This window comes from Lynx rufus, unplaced genomic scaffold (genome assembly GCF_022079265.1).
Source record: "Lynx rufus isolate CCGP_SWC_20201006 ecotype Redwood Valley unplaced genomic scaffold, mLynRuf1.p SCAF_12, whole genome shotgun sequence".
Lineage (NCBI taxonomy): Eukaryota > Metazoa > Chordata > Mammalia > Carnivora > Felidae > Lynx > Lynx rufus.
This window is the reverse complement of record NW_025814826.1, coordinates 23,085,304-23,102,488: the sequence shown is the minus strand read 5'-3', so window position 1 is coordinate 23,102,488 and position 17,185 is coordinate 23,085,304. Positions and strand designations below refer to the sequence as shown.

Genomic DNA, 17,185 nt, shown 5'->3' with positions numbered 1-17,185 from the left:
TACCCCAAACTCAACCCTGGAGAGTTAGAGAGAGGTTTGATGGGAATCCAGACTTTAGGTCTTTTTAGCAAAGCCTCTGGAATCCCCATGTCGTTCCTAGACAGGACCTCCTCGTGGCTAGTGGGATAGTCAGGAGTGTCAAAGTGGAGAGCAGCGTTTCATGGCCCCGCGGCCCAGGGCCAAAGATGTGAATCTGCACCCCGCCCCCCCCCAAGGCTGGTCCTTCTTGCTCTACCAGTCACCAGAAAGTTTTAATTTTAAGAGAAGGTTGCCAAAACATGGCTTGCTAGCTTGTGGTAGACCGAAAGATGCTTATAAAAGTGGTGACTTAGAGCACCGTGAAATCCCGTGGGTCCTAGCAAGGCTTCTTGGGGTGAGTCCCTTGCTAAACCTTTCAGAGTAGCATGTTTCTTAGATGTTCATCACGGGTGAGCATAACGTGGAAAAAGTAAAGGAATTCTTGGTTTAATGTTACAACTGGAAGTATTACAGTAATAGGGCTAAGAGTATTTGTTCTCTCTGCAGAACAGTTAAAACTGTTTCCACTGTTTATCTTTGAACGTGTTGTTATTTTTACTTGGGACAAACACACCTGTGCCGAAAAGAATTAGCCCGTGAAGAACAGGCTCTGAATTTTTTGACTGTGAATGAATATTCTTAGCTTCAGTTTTCTGTTTTGATTTTGTGGGATGAGTGTAATGTGGTAAGGGTCCAGTACTATCTGTTGTGAACAAACTCTTGGCACCTTGAGACCCGCCAGTGTGGGAATTCTAACAAAACCGTGACCATGAGTTACGAGACTGTTTATGTGTATATGTACGAGGCACGGATTTTTCAGAAGGTTCAGATTCCTGATAACCTTGCATAAAATTCAGATGTCATCAATCCTCCCCAGTGACAAATCTGACTATTCCTGTCTTATATTCTGTCTAACCTTATTCAGTTAACTAGTATTTAAATAGTAGTACTTTGTGGGGTGCCTGGGTGGCTCAGTCGGTTGAGCGTCCAGCTTCGGCTCAGGTCATGATCTCACGGTTTATGAGTTCGAGCCCCAGGTCTGGCTCTGTGATGACAGCTTGGATCCTGGAACCTGCTTGGATTCTGTGTCTCCCTCTCTCTCTGCCCCTCCCTCGCTTGCACTCAGTCTCTCTCTCTCTCAAAAATAAATAAACATTAAAAAAAATTAAAAAGAAATAAGATGGTTATCCATGCTGTAGAAAGATTAATAATCATAATGGTAAAAGAATTACTCTCAATTATAAAGCCCTTATTATGTCCCAGACTCACTCTCAGGCACTTCCTATCCATTATCTCATTAAATCCTCACCATCATTCTGTGAGGAAGGGGTCCTTAGACCCACTTTATATATGAGAAAACCAAGGTTCAGGAAAGTAAATAATCTGGCCAAGATCACAGAACTTGGGAGTAGCCAAACTAGGACCGTGAGATGTGGCCCAAAATCCCTTTAGATTAAAAACTTTATTTACATATCTTAAATATGATTTGATTCACAAAAAAAGAATTTTCATGCTTATTTTTTAAATTATTAGAATAAAGTATGCCATGTTTGCTTTTTTTTCCCCCTTTCAGGAGGCAGATAGAACCATGTTCTCTTTCTCCCAGGTTTTCTTAAAATTTTAAGAAAAAATCAATTCTGATATAGTTTGTGAGCATTCTAGATTATTAAATAAAATAGTGAAGCTCTGTGAGTTTCAGTCATAAAATGTTTTGCAAAATCAAACCATTTTGCAGTTCTTCTAGATCAATTCTGACCACTTAGCTTGTCTCTCTTAGTTTTCTAAGTCCTTTTAAAAATCCAATACATCTCTCTAAATAATGCTCTTTTGCTTGAGGTAGTTCCTTTTTTCAAGCTCAGAAATGAAACCAGTAAGTATTCTGCCCGTTGCCGGTTTCCTGATGGTCAATTGAAGTCTGAAGTCTGTTCTGTCACCTTTGTTCTCTTTGCCAATATAGTCCCAGGGCTTTCCTCAGTAATTTCATCTAATTCTATAATTCATATCCTGAGAACACACCCCCTCAAAGAGAATACGTTAAAAATACCTTTGTTTACTTAAAGGAACAACTGTATTCCAAAAAGATCTCTTACAAGAGTTCTCTGCCAGGATCTCTTTGTTCCTAGAAAGACTTCAGAGAACGTGAGAAGCCATCTACCTCTGGATCCCTTTTTCTGACGTGTCTTTTGTTGTCAAAATCTGCCAGGCTTTCTTTCTGTATCATAGAAATCTATGTTTCCCTAATACAGTATACAAGAGTAGGCATATGTATGAATGAAAAAAAAAAAATCAAATATAACGGTCTTGTGCATACCGACAGCAATTTTCATTCCTAGAGTAAAAGTGGCCTTGTTTTATAACTCTACAACTAAACTCCCTTTGCTTACTTTTCCGAGAACTACTTAAAATTAATCACGTGTGAACACCAGAGAGAAAATGGCAAGCATCCGTTATTGCGTAATGGCAAAGGCTTCATCAATAAATGTCTATCCAATTTATTTGTTTAGATTTTTTAAGTGTAGCTGACACGCAGTGTTACGTTAGGTTCAGATGTACAACACAGTGACTCCATAACTGTATACATTATTCTGTGCTTCTTACGAGTGTAGCTACCATCTGTCACCATGCAACACTAGCACGATACCATTGATTAGATTCCCTATGCCGTACCTTTGATCACCACGACTTGCTCATTCCATACTCTGCTTCTTCCGTTTTGCCCATCCCCCCACCCTTGTTCCCTCTGGCAGCCACCAGTATGTTCTCTGAATTTGTGGGGCTGCTTCAGCTTTTTGTTTCTTTGTTTTATGTTGGTTTTTAGATTCCACGTCTAAGTGAAATCATATGGCATTTGTCTTTCTCCGACTTATTTCACTTCGCATAATACCCTCTGGGTCCATCCATGTTGCCACAAATGGCAAGATCTCATTTTTTTATGGCTGAGTAATATTCCTTCGTACATATACCACATCTTTTTTTATCCATTCGTCTATCTGGGGACACTTAGCTTTCTTCCGTATCCTGGTTACTGTAATAATGCTGCAATAAATGTAGTGATGCATACATCTTTTTGAATTAGTGTTTTTATTTTCTTTGGGTAAATGCAATTCTTAGTGGAATTGCTGGATGCAGTATTTCTATTTTTAATTTTTGGAGGAAACTCCATACTGTTTTCCACAGTGGTTGTACCAATTTACATTCCCACCAACAGTGCATGTGAGGGTTTCTTTTTCTTCACATTCTCATCAACACTTGCTTACTTTTTGTCTTTTTGATGTTAGCTTTACACCAGTAGGTATAAGGTGATCATTGAGGTTTTGATTTGCATTTTCCTGATGATTAGTGATGTGCTGAGCATCTTTTCGTATGTCTCTCTTTCATCTGTATATCTTCTTTGGAAAAATGTATATTCAGGTCCCCTGCCCATTTTTAATCAGATTATTTGTTTTACTGGTGTTGGCTTACATAAGTTTTTAATACATTTTAGATATTAACCCCTTATCAGATATATCATTTGCAAATACCTTCTCCCATTCAGTTGGTTCCCTTTTCATTTTGTTGATGGTTCCCTTTGCTGTGCAAAAAGCTTTTTATTTTAATGTGATCCCCATAGTTTTGCTTTTGTTTTTCCTTGCCTGAGGAGACCTCATCTAGCAAAATGTTGCTAAGGCTGATGTCAAAGAGATTGCTTACTGCCTATGTTTTCTTCTAGGACTGTGATGGTTTCAGGTCGCACATTCAAGTCTTGCATCCATTTTGAGTTTATTTTTGTGTATGGTATAAGAAAGTGGTCTAGTTCTATTCTTTTGCATATAACTGTCCAATCTGCCCAGCAACGTTTATCGAAGAGACAGCCTTTTCCCTACTGTATATTCTTGACTCCATTGTTGTAGATTAATGGACCATATGCATATGGGTTTACTTCTGGGCTGTTTTGTTCTCTTTATCTGTGTGTTTGTTTTTGTGCCAGCACCATACTATTTTGATTACTATAGCTTTATAGTGTACCTTAATATCTAAGACTGTGATATCTCCAGCTTTGTTCTTTCTCAAGATTGCTTTGGCTGTTCAGGGTCTTTTGTGGTTCCATACAAAGTTTCGAATTATCTGTTCTAGTTCTGTGAAAAATGCTATTGGTATTTCAGTATTGATTGCAATCAAATCTGTAGATTGCTTTGGATAGTATGGGAATTTTAACAATATTAATTCTTTGAAACCGTGAGTATGGAATGTCTTCTCATTTATTTGTGTCATCCTAAATTTTTTCCATCAGTGTTTTATTCAGAGTATAGTTCATTCATCTCCTTGATTAAGTTTATTCCTAGGTATTTTATCCTTTTTGGTACAGTTGTAAATGGAATTGTTTTCTTAATTTCATTTTGCTGCTTCATTATTAATTCTAGTAGTTTTTGCATGGGTCTTTAGGGTTTTCTATGTATAGTATCATGTCATCTGCAAATAGTGACAGTTTACTTCTTTCTTCCCAATTTGGATGGCTTTTCTTTTTCTTGTCTCATTGCTACAGCTAGGACTTCTATTTTATGCTATTATCTTTCATTTCTAATTATTCTACATCAAATAAAAGTGTAAGAGTAGACATTCTTGTCTTGTTCCTGATCTTAGAGGAAAAGTTCCCAGTCTTTCACCATTGAGTGTGATGTTTGCTGTGGGTTTATATCATATATGGTCTTTGTTATGTTGAGGTATGTTCCTTAGAACCCACTTTGTTGAGAGCTTTTATCACAAACAGATGTTAAGTTTTGTCAAATTTATTTTCTGCATCTATTGAGATTGCAAATTGAGATCATTTTTATCCTTGATTTTGTTAATGTGGTGTATCACTTTGATATATTTCCAGATGTTGAACAGAATAAATCATACTTGATTGTGGTGAAAGATCCTTTTAATGTATTGTTGAATGTGATTTGCTAATTTTTGTTGAGGACTTTTGCATTTATGTTCACCAGGGATATTGGCCTGTAATTTTTTTTTAAATAGTGTTTTTGGTTTTGGTATCAGGGTAATGCTGATCCCCTCGATTGTATTTGGAAGCTTTTCTTCCTTTTCTATTGTTGGGAATACTTTCAGAGAATAGATATTAACTCTTCTTTAAATATTTGATAGGCTACTTACTTCAGCAGCACATAAACTAAAATTGGAACAATAAATGTTTAACAGAATTCACCATCTGGTCCTGGACATTTTTGGTTTGTTGGAAATTTTTGGTTACTGATTTAATTTCATTACTAGTAATTGGTTTGTTCAGATTTTCTATTTCTTCCTGCTTATGTTTGGAAGATTATATGTTTCTAGGAATCCATCCATTACTTCTAAGTTGTCCAATTTGTTGGCATATAATTTTTCATAGTCTTTAATAATATTTTGCAGTTATGGTGTAGGTTATTTCTCTCCTTTTATTTCTGACTTTATTTATTGGGGTCTTTTTTTTTTTTTCATGAGTCTGGCGAAAGGTTTATCAATTTTATCTTTTTTTAAATGTTTTGAGTGTGAGAGAGCACAAGTGGGGAAAGGGCCAGAGAGAGAGAAAGAGAGAGAGAGAGAATCCCAAGCAGGCTCTGCACTATCAGCACAGAGACTGACTTGGGACTTGAACTTACAAACTGAGACCATGACCTGAGCTGAAATCAAGAGTTGGACACTTAACCAACTGAGCCACCCAGTCACCCTAATTTTGTTTATCTTTTCCATGATCCAGATCTTGGTTTCATTGGTATTTTCTGTTATTTTTAAATCTCTATTTTATTTATTTACACTTTGAACTTTATTATTTCCTTCCTTCTAGTAACTTTGGGCTTTTTTCTTAAGTATAAGGTTAGATTATTTATTTGAGATTTTCCCTGTTTCTTGAGGTAGGCCTGAATCACTGTAAATTTCCCTCTTGGAACTGCTTTCACTGTGTCCTAAAGATTTTGGACCTTTGTGTTTTTATTTTCACTTGTCTCTTTGTATTTTTTGCTTTCTCTTTAATTTCTTTGTTGACCCCTTAGCCTCAACATTTTTGTGGGGTTTTTTTTCCAGGTTTTTCTTATAATTGAATTCTACTGTCATACTGTTTGGGTCTGAAAAAATATTTGAAATGATTTCAATCTTCTTAAATTTTTAAGATTTGTTTTGTGGCCCAGCTTGTGATCTGTCCTCAAGAACATTCCAAGTGCACTTGAAAAGAATGTGTATGCTATTGTTTTGGGATGGAATGTTCTGTATATATCTGCCAAACCCATCGTGTCTAATGTGTCATTCAAAGCCACTGTTCCTTGTTGATTTTCTGTCTGATTGATCTATCCATTGATGTAAGGGGGTGACTGTTAAAGTCCTCTCTTATTATTGTATTACTGTCATTTTTTCCCTTTTGTTTCCATTAATAGTTGTATTATGTATTTAAGTGCTCCAGTGTTGAGTGCATAAATATTTACAGTTGTTATATCCTCTGGTTGGATTGATCTCTTTATCATGCAATGCCCTTCTTTGTCTCTTATTACACTCTTTGTTTCAAGTCTATTTTTGTCTGATATAAGCATTGAAACCCCAGCTTTTTTGTTTATTTCCATTTGCATGGAATATCCCTTTTACTTTCAGTCGTATGTGCCTTTAGGTCTGAATTGAGTGCCTTATAGGCAGCATATAGATGGGTCTTGTTTTTGTATCCATTTCATCACCCTTATGTCTTTTGACTGGAGAATTTAGACCATTTAAGGTACTTATTAATAGGATGTACTTATTGCTATTTTGTTAACTGATTGCTGGTTGTTTTTGTGTTCTTCTCTTGCTCTCTTCCTTTGTGTTATACTTGGTCCCCTTTCTCTTTGTTTCTTATGTATCTGTTATTGGTTTTTGGTTTGTAGTTACCATGAGGTTCATATATGATATCCTAAATATATCGCAGCCCATGTTAAGTTGATGGTCACTTAAAAACAAATACATTCTAAAAGAATTTCATTTTACTTACATGTTTTATGCACATGTTGTCATAGTTTACATTTTTTTATTTTGTGAGTTCTCAACTAATTTTATAGGTGTAGTTGATTTTATTACTTTTGTCTTTAACCTTCATAGTAGCTTTATAAATGATTGTTCTACTACATTTACTGTATATTTACTTTTACTCATGAAGTTTTGTCCTTTCATAATTTTCTCCTAAGTATAGTTTTTTTCTCTTCCACTTGAAGAATTTAACATTTTTTGTAATGCCAGTTTAGTGGTGATGAACTCCTTTAACTTTTGTTTGGGAAACTCTCTCCTTCAATTCTGAATGATAATCTTCCCTGGTATTCTTGGTTGTAGGTTTTTTCCTTTCAGCACTTCGAAAAGACCATGCCACTCCCTTCTAGCCTGAAAAGTTTCTGCTGAAAAATTAGCTGATAACCTTGTGGGGACTTCCCTTATATGTAACTAATTACTTCTGTCTTGCTGCTTTAAAAATTTTTATCTTTAAATTTTGTCATTAATTATTACATGTCATGGTATGGACTTTATTGGGTTCATCTTGTGGGGAATTCTCTGAACTTCCTGAACCTGAGTGTCTCTTTCCTTTCCCAAATTAGGAAAGTTTTCTGCCCCTCTATATGGGACCCCTATAATGCAAATATTTGTTTGCTTGATGTTGTCTAAGAGATCTTTTAACCTATCCTCATTTTGTAAACTTTTTTTTTCTTTTTGCTGTTCAGCTTGGGTGGTTTCCATTACCCTTTCTTCCAAATCACTGACCTGTTCTGCATCCTGTAATCTGCTGTCAATTTCCTCTAGTATATTTTTCATTTCAGTTTTATATTCTCCCACTTTAATTGGCCCTTTGCTATATTTTATCTTTTTAAGGCTAGCAAGCATTTATAGGACCATTACTTTGAACTCTGTCAAGTAGATTGCTTACCTCCGTTTCATTTAGTTTGTGTTCTGAGGTTTTAGCTCGTTCATTTTTTGGAGTATAATCCTTTGTCTCCTCATTTTGCTTGACTTTCTATGCTTGTTTACATGAATTCAGCAAAACAGCTATTTCTCCTAAATTTGAAGGAATGATCTTATAGACTGTGTATGCCTGGTAACTTTGGACTGCTGGAGCTGTGGCCGGCATGGACTTGGGGTCAGTGCTGGGGCTGCCCTGGTGGGATGACCAGAGCTTAAGTAGGCATAGGTCAGGGTGGTCCTGGTGCTCTTTGTGCAGAGCCTAGCAGGATAGCTGAAGTGGGTATAAGCCAGTGTATCTCAGAGTGTTTTGTGCAGGAGTGCCCTGGGCAGCTAGAGCCAAGGCCAGCATGGGCCGTGGCTTCTCAGGGTCCTATAGGCTAGGGTGCCCTGGCAAGTGATCAGCAGCAGAGTGGTATGTGTCTGGAGTGTTTTGGGGTGCTTTGTGCTGGTCTCACCTTGGCAAGATGACTGGAGCTATAGTGAGCACGGGTATACCACCATGAGAGTCACCTTAGTGGAACAGCTGGGGCTCTGGTGGGCTCACTGAGGTAGCGGGTCCACTATGGTGCCCAGACCCTGCCCTGGTTCATACTGTCAAGGTGGAAAGAGAACATAAATTGCGGTGCTTGCCAGCCACTCCAATTTAGAGAGATTTTCAGCAGTTCCCTCACTGGTGGAGTTCTAGGATTGGATCCTTTATATTCTAGTTGCCCTTTGAACTGCGGCTTTGTTTCGTGGCCCAGGACAGACAAACATGTTCATGGTTTCTTGGTACTATCCCTCCCTGTTGCAATCCACAGCATTGGAAGCAGGGCGTTCCTGACTCTGTTTCTGTTGCCATTCTCTACCTGGTCTTCTGTTTTGCAGAAGCTGTTCAGTCAACCCTCAGTTCTTCAGGAGATATTGCTAAATACATAAATAAGTGTATATTTGGTATATTCATGGAGGAGGTGGATTCAGCGTCTTCCTACATTGCCATCTTGGACTAGACAAACTAAAAAAATGTCCATTTTAAATGTGAACTCTAAAATTTGCTCACATCCAAGATGCAGTAGCGAACGTGATTACTAATGTTCAATTCTAAGCTTATTCAGAATATGAGAAAAATGAGAGCTGCTTTTATAAAAAAAGGTAACACTTTTTGCAGATTTGAGACTTCCTAACACCAAGTACAGTAAATTTTGTTATTCTAAAGCCATTAATTTTATTTACTGCTTAATGAGCATATTATATATGCCAGATCTTGAATTGGATTTCATCTTTGTTCTTAAAGAATTCACTTTTGTCTCGAGTAGAAGCAGATATGCAAATACTAAAAGAGCAATGCCATGCAATAAATTTCATGATGAATTTTTAGAATAATCTATCTTCCGAGATCTTTTTATTTACAATTTGGGAAGTATTTGTACCTCCATATGCCAATCTTCTAGAGATAATACGTGCATATGAAAGCACAGTTATGGTCTTTTTTTTAACAATGTATCCTGGCAGTCATTCCATATCAGTGTATGGAGTTCTGCATCTCTAATTTCTTTACATGGCTGCGCTATACTTTAATAAGTTCCCTGAGGCTGAACATTTAGGTGATTTTCATATTTACTATTACAAACAGTTCTGTAATAAATGTTCTTTATGTGATTCATGCATGGACAAGTGTATCTCTGGGGAAAATTCCTAGAAGTACAATACCTAAGCCCAAGGTTATGTGCTTTTATGTTTTTAAATATTTTATTAATACATTCTTAGTAATTCAGCAAAATTCAATTCACACATGAGTGTCCATGCACCCAGCTTTTTATGTTAGTAAGTGCAAAATACTAGATGAGGAGGAGAGGTGGCATAAAGGGATTTAGAAAATTGCACACATGGACAAGAGGAGCAGGAAGGAGGTGCCACTTTCCCATTATTCAGGGAATAGTTTGTTTCTAACACTGTAAAAACTTGTACTACTTTCCAATATTTCGGCTTTGGAATCCATTATTCTCAATAATGCCTAAACTAATATACTCACCACCTATCATTTCTGTTAATATTTGTGGTTAGCTCTTTTCATTTCCATGGCTCCAGTTAAGTGATGGAATATCTCCATTTAGTCATCCTGTGTCATTCCATCTGAATATCCGCTGATGAACTAACCCAGTTCACCCACTCGGATTTATTTGGTGTTCCCCTCCTCCAGCCCATCACCAGGACACATGAATTGTTCCCTCATTTGTGTCCCGTCCATTGTACCCACTCCATTCCTCCTATCCTTCTGCATACTTTCTCTACTACTGGCCGGCCACACCTCTCTATTCCATCCTTCCTAGTTAGACATTCCAAGTGTTTCTACCTGGAAAAATCTCCTTCCTCATTAGTCTTTATTATGAACATATCATTCAAAGCTCATCACCTCCATACTAAATTTTCTGTACATCCCTCCTATCAGCCTTGTCATAGACTGTATCCTGACTGAGAGCCCTTTCCCATCTACCTAACCAGCTCTGCCCATTCTTCAAATTCAGTGCAGGCTCAGCGTACCCTCTCCAGCTCACAACTGAGCTTTCTTCTCTCTGAATTTATTCATTGATTCTTTTTTGTTTTATTGAGATATAATTGATAGGCATTACTACTTAAGTTTGAGAAGGTGTACAGCATAATGACGTGAGTTACATATATTGCAAGGTGATTGCCACGGTAAGTTAACATCTATCATTATAGCTACAAAAAAATGAGAACTCTTAGGATTTACTCTTAATTTTCAAATATACTATAAAGCAGTGTTATTGATCTTATAACCAGAGCTTTATATCTTTCAATCACCTTCATCCAATTCCCCTACTCTTTGTGTTTGGTAACCACAAATTTGATCTCTTTTTCTAGGAGTTTGGGATTTTTTTTTTTTTTTTTAGATTGTACATGTAAGTGACATCATTCAGTATTTATCTTTCTCTCTCTGACTTATTTTACTTAGCATAAGGTCCATCCATGTTGTTGCAAATGGTAAGTTGTTTTGTTCTGTTTTTTGTTTTTTAATGACTGAGTAATATTCCATCGTATGTGAATACCACAACTTCTTTATCCATTCATTCATTGATGGATATTTAGGTTGCTTCTGTGTCTTAGTTATTGTGAATAATGCTCTAATGAACATAAGGAAACAGATACCTCTTCGACAATGATTTTGTTTCCTTTGGATAGAAACCCAGAAGTGGAATTGCAGATCATAGGGTAGTTCTGGGTTTGTTATTGTTTTACATTCCCACCAACAGTGAACAAGGGTTCTCTTTTCTTCAAAATCTTGCCGGCATTTATTACCTCTTGTCTTTTTTTATGATAGCCCTTCTCAGACATGAGGTGAGTTGTCACTGTGGTTTTGACTTGGATTTTCCAGATTAGTGATACTGAGCATTTTTTCATATACCTATTGGCTGTCAGCATATTTTCTTTGGAAAAATACCTATTTATTGTTTGCTACTGATTTGTATGAATTTATTATATATTTTGAATATTAATCCCTTACCTAATATGTGGCTTACAAATATTTTTTCCCATTCTTTAGACTTTTCATTTTTTTTTAATTTTTTAAAAATGTTTATTTAATTTTGAGAGAGGGGCAGAGAGAGAGAGTGACGCAGACTCCAGACTCTGAGCTGTCAGCACAGAGCCCGATGCAGGGCTTGAAATCACAAACCGTGAGACCATGACCTGAGCCGAAGTCAGATGCTTAACCGACTGAGCCACTCAGGCAACCCTAGATTGTTTTTTTCATGTTAGTGCTGTGCACAAGTTTAGTCCAATGTAATCCACTTGTTTGTGCTTTAGGGATCCAAAAATAATCATTGCCAAGGTCCATGTCAAGGAGCTTTTTTTCTGTTTTCCTCTAGGATTTTTCTGGTTTCTGGTCTTATATTTAAGTCTTTAATCCATTTTGAGTTAATAGTTGTGAATGGTATACGATAGGGGGCTAGTTTCATTGGCTTACATGTCTGAAGCCAATTTTCCCAGCACCAATTATTAAAGAGACTACCTTTTCTCCTTGAGTGTTCTTGGCTCCATTGTTAAATGTTATGTGACCATATATATACATGGTTAATTTCTGGGCTGTTGATTCTATTTCATTGATCTATGTGTCTGTTTTTATGTCAGTACTATACTGTTTATATTACAAGAGCTTTATAATATAGCTTGAAATCAGGAAGTGTGATGCTTCCCATTTTTCTTAGGATTTTTTGGGCCATTTGGGGTTATTCGTAGTTCCATATAAATTTCAGGTTTGTTTTTTCTACTTCTCTAAAAACTGCCATTGGAATCTGGATAGGTTTTGCATTGAATGTGTAGTTGGTTTTGGATCACATGGACATTTAAGCAATATTAATTCTTCCATGAACATGAGATACCTTCCCATTTGTATATGTCTTCCAAGTTCTTTCATTAATGTCTTACACGTTTTTAATGTAGTTATTTTCCTTGATTAAATTAATTTTTAAGTATTTTATTGGTCTTGATACTATTGTAAATGGAATAATTTTATTTTGTATGGATAATTCATTTTTAATGCATAGAAACACTACTGGTTTTGTATGTTAATTTTGTATCCTGCAACAGATCTAACACTTTTTTGTGTGTGGAGTCTTTAAAATCATGTCATCTGCAAATAGTTTTACTTCTTCATTGTCAATTCTGTGCCTTTTATTTCTTTCCTACTGATTCTTGTCAATGGGGGACATAGGTCATGCATAGTATTTTATACATCTGCTGTAGCTACAACACTAAAGTCATAGACTTTATCTGTAAAATGAAGGTTTAGGGGAAATGCCTCAAGAGTGCTTCTAGGTTTAATAAACAGAGTCCAGAAAACTATGTCATAATTCAAAGTCACATACCTAATGTCAGAGTTGAGAATATAACCCAGGTCTCCTCATTCTGGCACCTGATTTTTTTTTTAGAAAAAATGGTTGTCTTTGCACCCACTTGTGCTGGGAAGCTCTTGTACATTCATAAAATCTTTACATGAGTATGTGGCTAGTTAGGGAAAATATTTTGCGACATTCTCATTATTTGTTAAGAGGAGTTTGAGTTTCCTGTCCTCTCCCTAGATTCAGTCTTATAATCACTCACTTAATGTCAAATACACATTTCTTAAAGTAGAAGCCCTGTAATTTTTGTGAGAATAGGACTGCTGATTATAACAAAGATCATTACCTTCATGTTCTGAATTAGTCCCGAGGGTGGAGTTGCAGTCCTTGTGTGGGGGTCCCAGAGATCACCTGTTCCCTTTCAGGTACACCTAGGGGTTGCCAGTTATCACTGTAAAACCTTTTGCATTTTTACTCAAATCGATGACCCCATCGTCACTGCATCGTGATGCGTTGTGTCCGTAATATACCACAGGCATATTCCATCTTTTGAATCTGTTTCAGGGTGCTACTTGATATGTGGTTCTTATTGATACTCTGTACAGGAAGAAAAAAGCCATTAGTATTTCATTGGCAGTAAACAAGCCAACCCAGGGCTCTTTGTGAATAACCTCACCTTTCCGAAACTTGTTTTAAGAATGGTTTAGAACAGTTCAAATTAAATGTACTCTAGACTGGCATCATCTCCTACACCTGTAAAGATAAGACGTATAACCATTTTTTTTACTTTGTTTACTGTGGAATTAAATGCCTGATTTATATCTTAAGCGTGTACCAAAGGATCAGCTGGATTTTTTTCAGTTCCCTTTTCAATTTCTCTGCCACGCATTGCATTCTACAGTACGTACTGTGATGTGTTTTGTTGTCTAGGGGAAACATATCTAATTTCAGATAATCAACATGTAAAAGAATTTGACTGAACTTATTTTGAAAAAAAAAAAGCATTCCATTTCTTATAGAAGGACTTTTATATGTATTTACGAAGGTAGTTGTCCTGAAAGCTTCTGGATGGCTATCTGAAGAGCCTTGGGCATTTTCTGCTACATCCTGAAAGCATATTCTGTGAGAGCAATAGAACTACTCTATAGCTTCCTTTATTCACTTGTTCGTGAGAAGCAGCTTTGGGGAGGGGCACCTGATCTCTGGCAAATTAGAGAAAATAAGACCAGAAAGAGAGTAAGAAAAATACACGAGGATATGACCATAGATGCCAAGTAAACGGTTAAATCTGTAAGAATACTTGAAAACTTTTGATGTAGTGGAGGATTTCCCTTCAAAATGATGTGTCAAAAATGGACTTGATATTAAGTAGTAAAATGAGTAGGGTGCAGAGCGGTACATATTATATATACACAATTTCAAATAGGAGTCTGCACATATAATATACAAGCATGTTTGTGGGGGCTATCTGGATAGTAGCATTAGAAATGGTTTGTATTTCTCTATAAAACGAAAGCTCTACATTTTACAAATGTTTTACAGTACACATGAATTTTTATTCCAATGAGAGAAAAGGAAGGACAGCTTTCTGTGTTGTAACTGATCAGTTTTCAAATCTGATGTGTATATCATAGTCACTCAAATTTTGCAGTGTCGCTCACTCAGAACTTGGAAGGGAGTGTGTGTGTGTGTTCAGCTGTATACTGTGGGGCTGATAATTTACACCGCTGGATTAAAATGCCATAGAGAACAGTTAGGAGGCATTTCAGCATCTGGGCTTCAGATTCAGGGCCGACCTGGTGTGAATCGCGTGTTCGATCCTTGCCAGCTGTTACTTAAACCTCTCTGTTCCTCCTCCGAGTCTGTTTTGTCATGAGTGCAATAGTGATGGTAATACCTATCTATCCCTGAGGTTAGAGAGAGGTTTGAATCCGCGAGGCTATGAGAAGTGCTGAGGAGAGTGCCTGACCCTACAGCTGTCATTATTACCGACGACCTCCTTGTAAGCCCTGCTGCATGTGGCTCCCACAGCCAAATGTGTCTTTCTCTCACTTACAGCCAGTATCCTAACAATGGAATTCTTCATTCTCTGCCGCCGAACACACACACAGACACACACACAGCCAGAAAGTGCTCTTCTGAATGATCATCCTTTTATACCGAGCTTAACCATTACCTCCTCTTACCAAGTATTTCCCCATCTCTGCAGGCAAAGGGCAACTGGCCTCTTCCTAGTCCTTTTATAAAACAGAGGTTGCCAGGCTCATCTGCTACACCATCCCTGCAGACGGAAAAAAAGGAATAAATGAATGCAAAGTAGCACACTCTGTTGCTCTAGTCAAAAATTGGCAAGTAGATCCTAAAACTTTGAAAAGAGATCTCTAGTACTCAGTGCTGGACTATCGCTATTGAAGGATGACAAAGATATGGAGTCCATTTGACATTGGACTGTGGTACATGCTTTTAGCCGGTTATTTGGGACAAAGGCCTTGTTAATAAGTAACTTAATAGTTTCCATTCCCAGAATACAACATCTCTATGATCTACATCAAAATAGTTATTTGCTTCCATTTTACCTACACATAATACCCCCCCACACACATGCAAAAATTAACTTAAATTCCACTGTCTGCTTCCGTGCAAATTGACACTGATTTTTTTTTAATTCCTTAGAACTGTAATTGAAAATTATACTCCATGGGGCGCCTGGGTGGCGCAGTCGGTTAAGCGTCCGACTTCAGCCAGGTCACGATCTTGCGGTCCGTGAGTTCGAGCCCCGCGTCAGGCTCTGGGCTGATGGCTCAGAGCCTGGAGCCTGTTTCCGATTCTGTGTCTCCCTCTCTCTCTGCCCCTCCCCCGTTCATGCTCTGTCTCTCTCTGTCCCAAAAATAAATAAACGTTGAAAAAAAAAAAAAAAAAAAAAAAAAAAAAAAGAAAATTATACTCCAGTCTTTGCCCTATTTTTTAAAAGCTGTTTTTCTATAATAGGCTAAGTAGAATATTGTCCTCTAAAAAATGATGATTATCTTTCTCTTATTTAAAAGAGATTTTGCTGATGTGTAGGTACTTACTACAGAGCTTTTTGTACAATGGCAGTTTATAATCATGTTCTCCTCCTCGATGGATGAGGTAACCTCGGTTGTTTTCCTGTTTTTCTTATCTCTGGCTAATTCGGGTGTTCTACAAAATATTCTCATCATTTAAAGTAGATGTCTTACAAATAGTCTCATTTAAACTAGATTTTTAGATTGATTTTTTTCAAATCAACTACCAAGAAAAGTTCGTTTACAGTTTTCCCATATGGTAAAGCCATTTTAAGGTCAGTGCAAAGAATGCCTAATGGAAATAAATGAAGAAAAAAAAAGTTGCTTCTGACATCAGTCAAGTTTTGAAAAACGTAAAATACCACCAACTTAAGGAAAACTTAAACTTTCAGCATCAAAAAGTCCACTGGATCCACGTTTTGAAAGGTGACTGCTTTTGACAAAGTTTCACGCACAGCTACTGTGTTTTGGACTTCATAGTCAATGACAGTGTAGATCAACTTAAGAAACAGCCATCCCTTCCTTAAACAGACTCCAGATTATATGTTAAAGTGCAGTCCAGTATTCTTAGGGGAGGATTAAGTTTGGATTTTTGTTTTAAACAGACGTGATGTTAAGATCTTAACTGGCCGTTCTCACAATACTGCAACAAGGGGGTGAGCATCGTAGCGAATTTCCAGAGCAGGTTTTAAGGCTTCTTGCTGGGAGCGCTGTCTGGCCTCACCGTGTGTCTGCTCCTTTCACAGCACGCCATGCCCTTCTGGAGGATCTCCAGCCACTCGGACCTCATGGCCCTACATCACGCCTTGGAACTGGAGTACCTGTAACAGCCACCTAGCACTTTGAAGCCGCACAACTGCCCTGCGACCAGGAACAAACCCAGCAGGCCTGTGTCCTGTGTCCGCACTGGGATACCCGACTTCGCGATTGCAACTCGTTGACGCACAGCTGCTGTCGGTCTTCACCTCTGCCCTTGTGGTCAACGAAGGGCCACACCTATTTCTTCAGAACAGCTGTTGACTCTAGTACTGTGAAGCCAATGAAAATAAGCCATGAGAATGTTCTAGTACAGTGTAATGCGGCTTTGCCGCATTAACTACATGGTTCAAACCTGTGAAGAAAGGACCTGCAAACGCTTACGTTTTTCGCATCTTCAATGTGACGTAAAGAGCTTCTCCGATACAGCAAACTTGATTGCACAACAAAGACTGAAATGTGTTCCCTGAAGACTGGCGAGGGGATTTTTCTTGTAAAGAAAGTTTACTTTTTGGTGTCTCATACCCAGGGTAACCTGTACATCTCTACTTATTTATGAACAGACTTAAAAAAAAAAAAAAACAGCTTTATGGAGGTAGGACTCAAGCA

The 17,185-nt window shown here is 37.5% G+C and overlaps 1 protein-coding gene across 10 annotated transcripts in view; it reads left to right on the top strand.

The window, feature by feature from the left end:
* The window catches only part of EYA1 (EYA transcriptional coactivator and phosphatase 1), a 163,692-nt gene extending 147,045 nt beyond the window's left edge, over positions 1–16,647 (top strand). For all 10 annotated transcript variants that reach the window (XM_047073760.1, XM_047073759.1, XM_047073755.1 and 7 more), the window contains one exon: positions 16,567–16,647. In XM_047073760.1, coding sequence (XP_046929716.1) covers positions 16,567–16,647 — 81 coding nt within the window. The remainder of the gene's footprint in view (positions 1–16,566) is intronic.
* Positions 16,648–17,185: the final 538 nt, after the last annotated feature.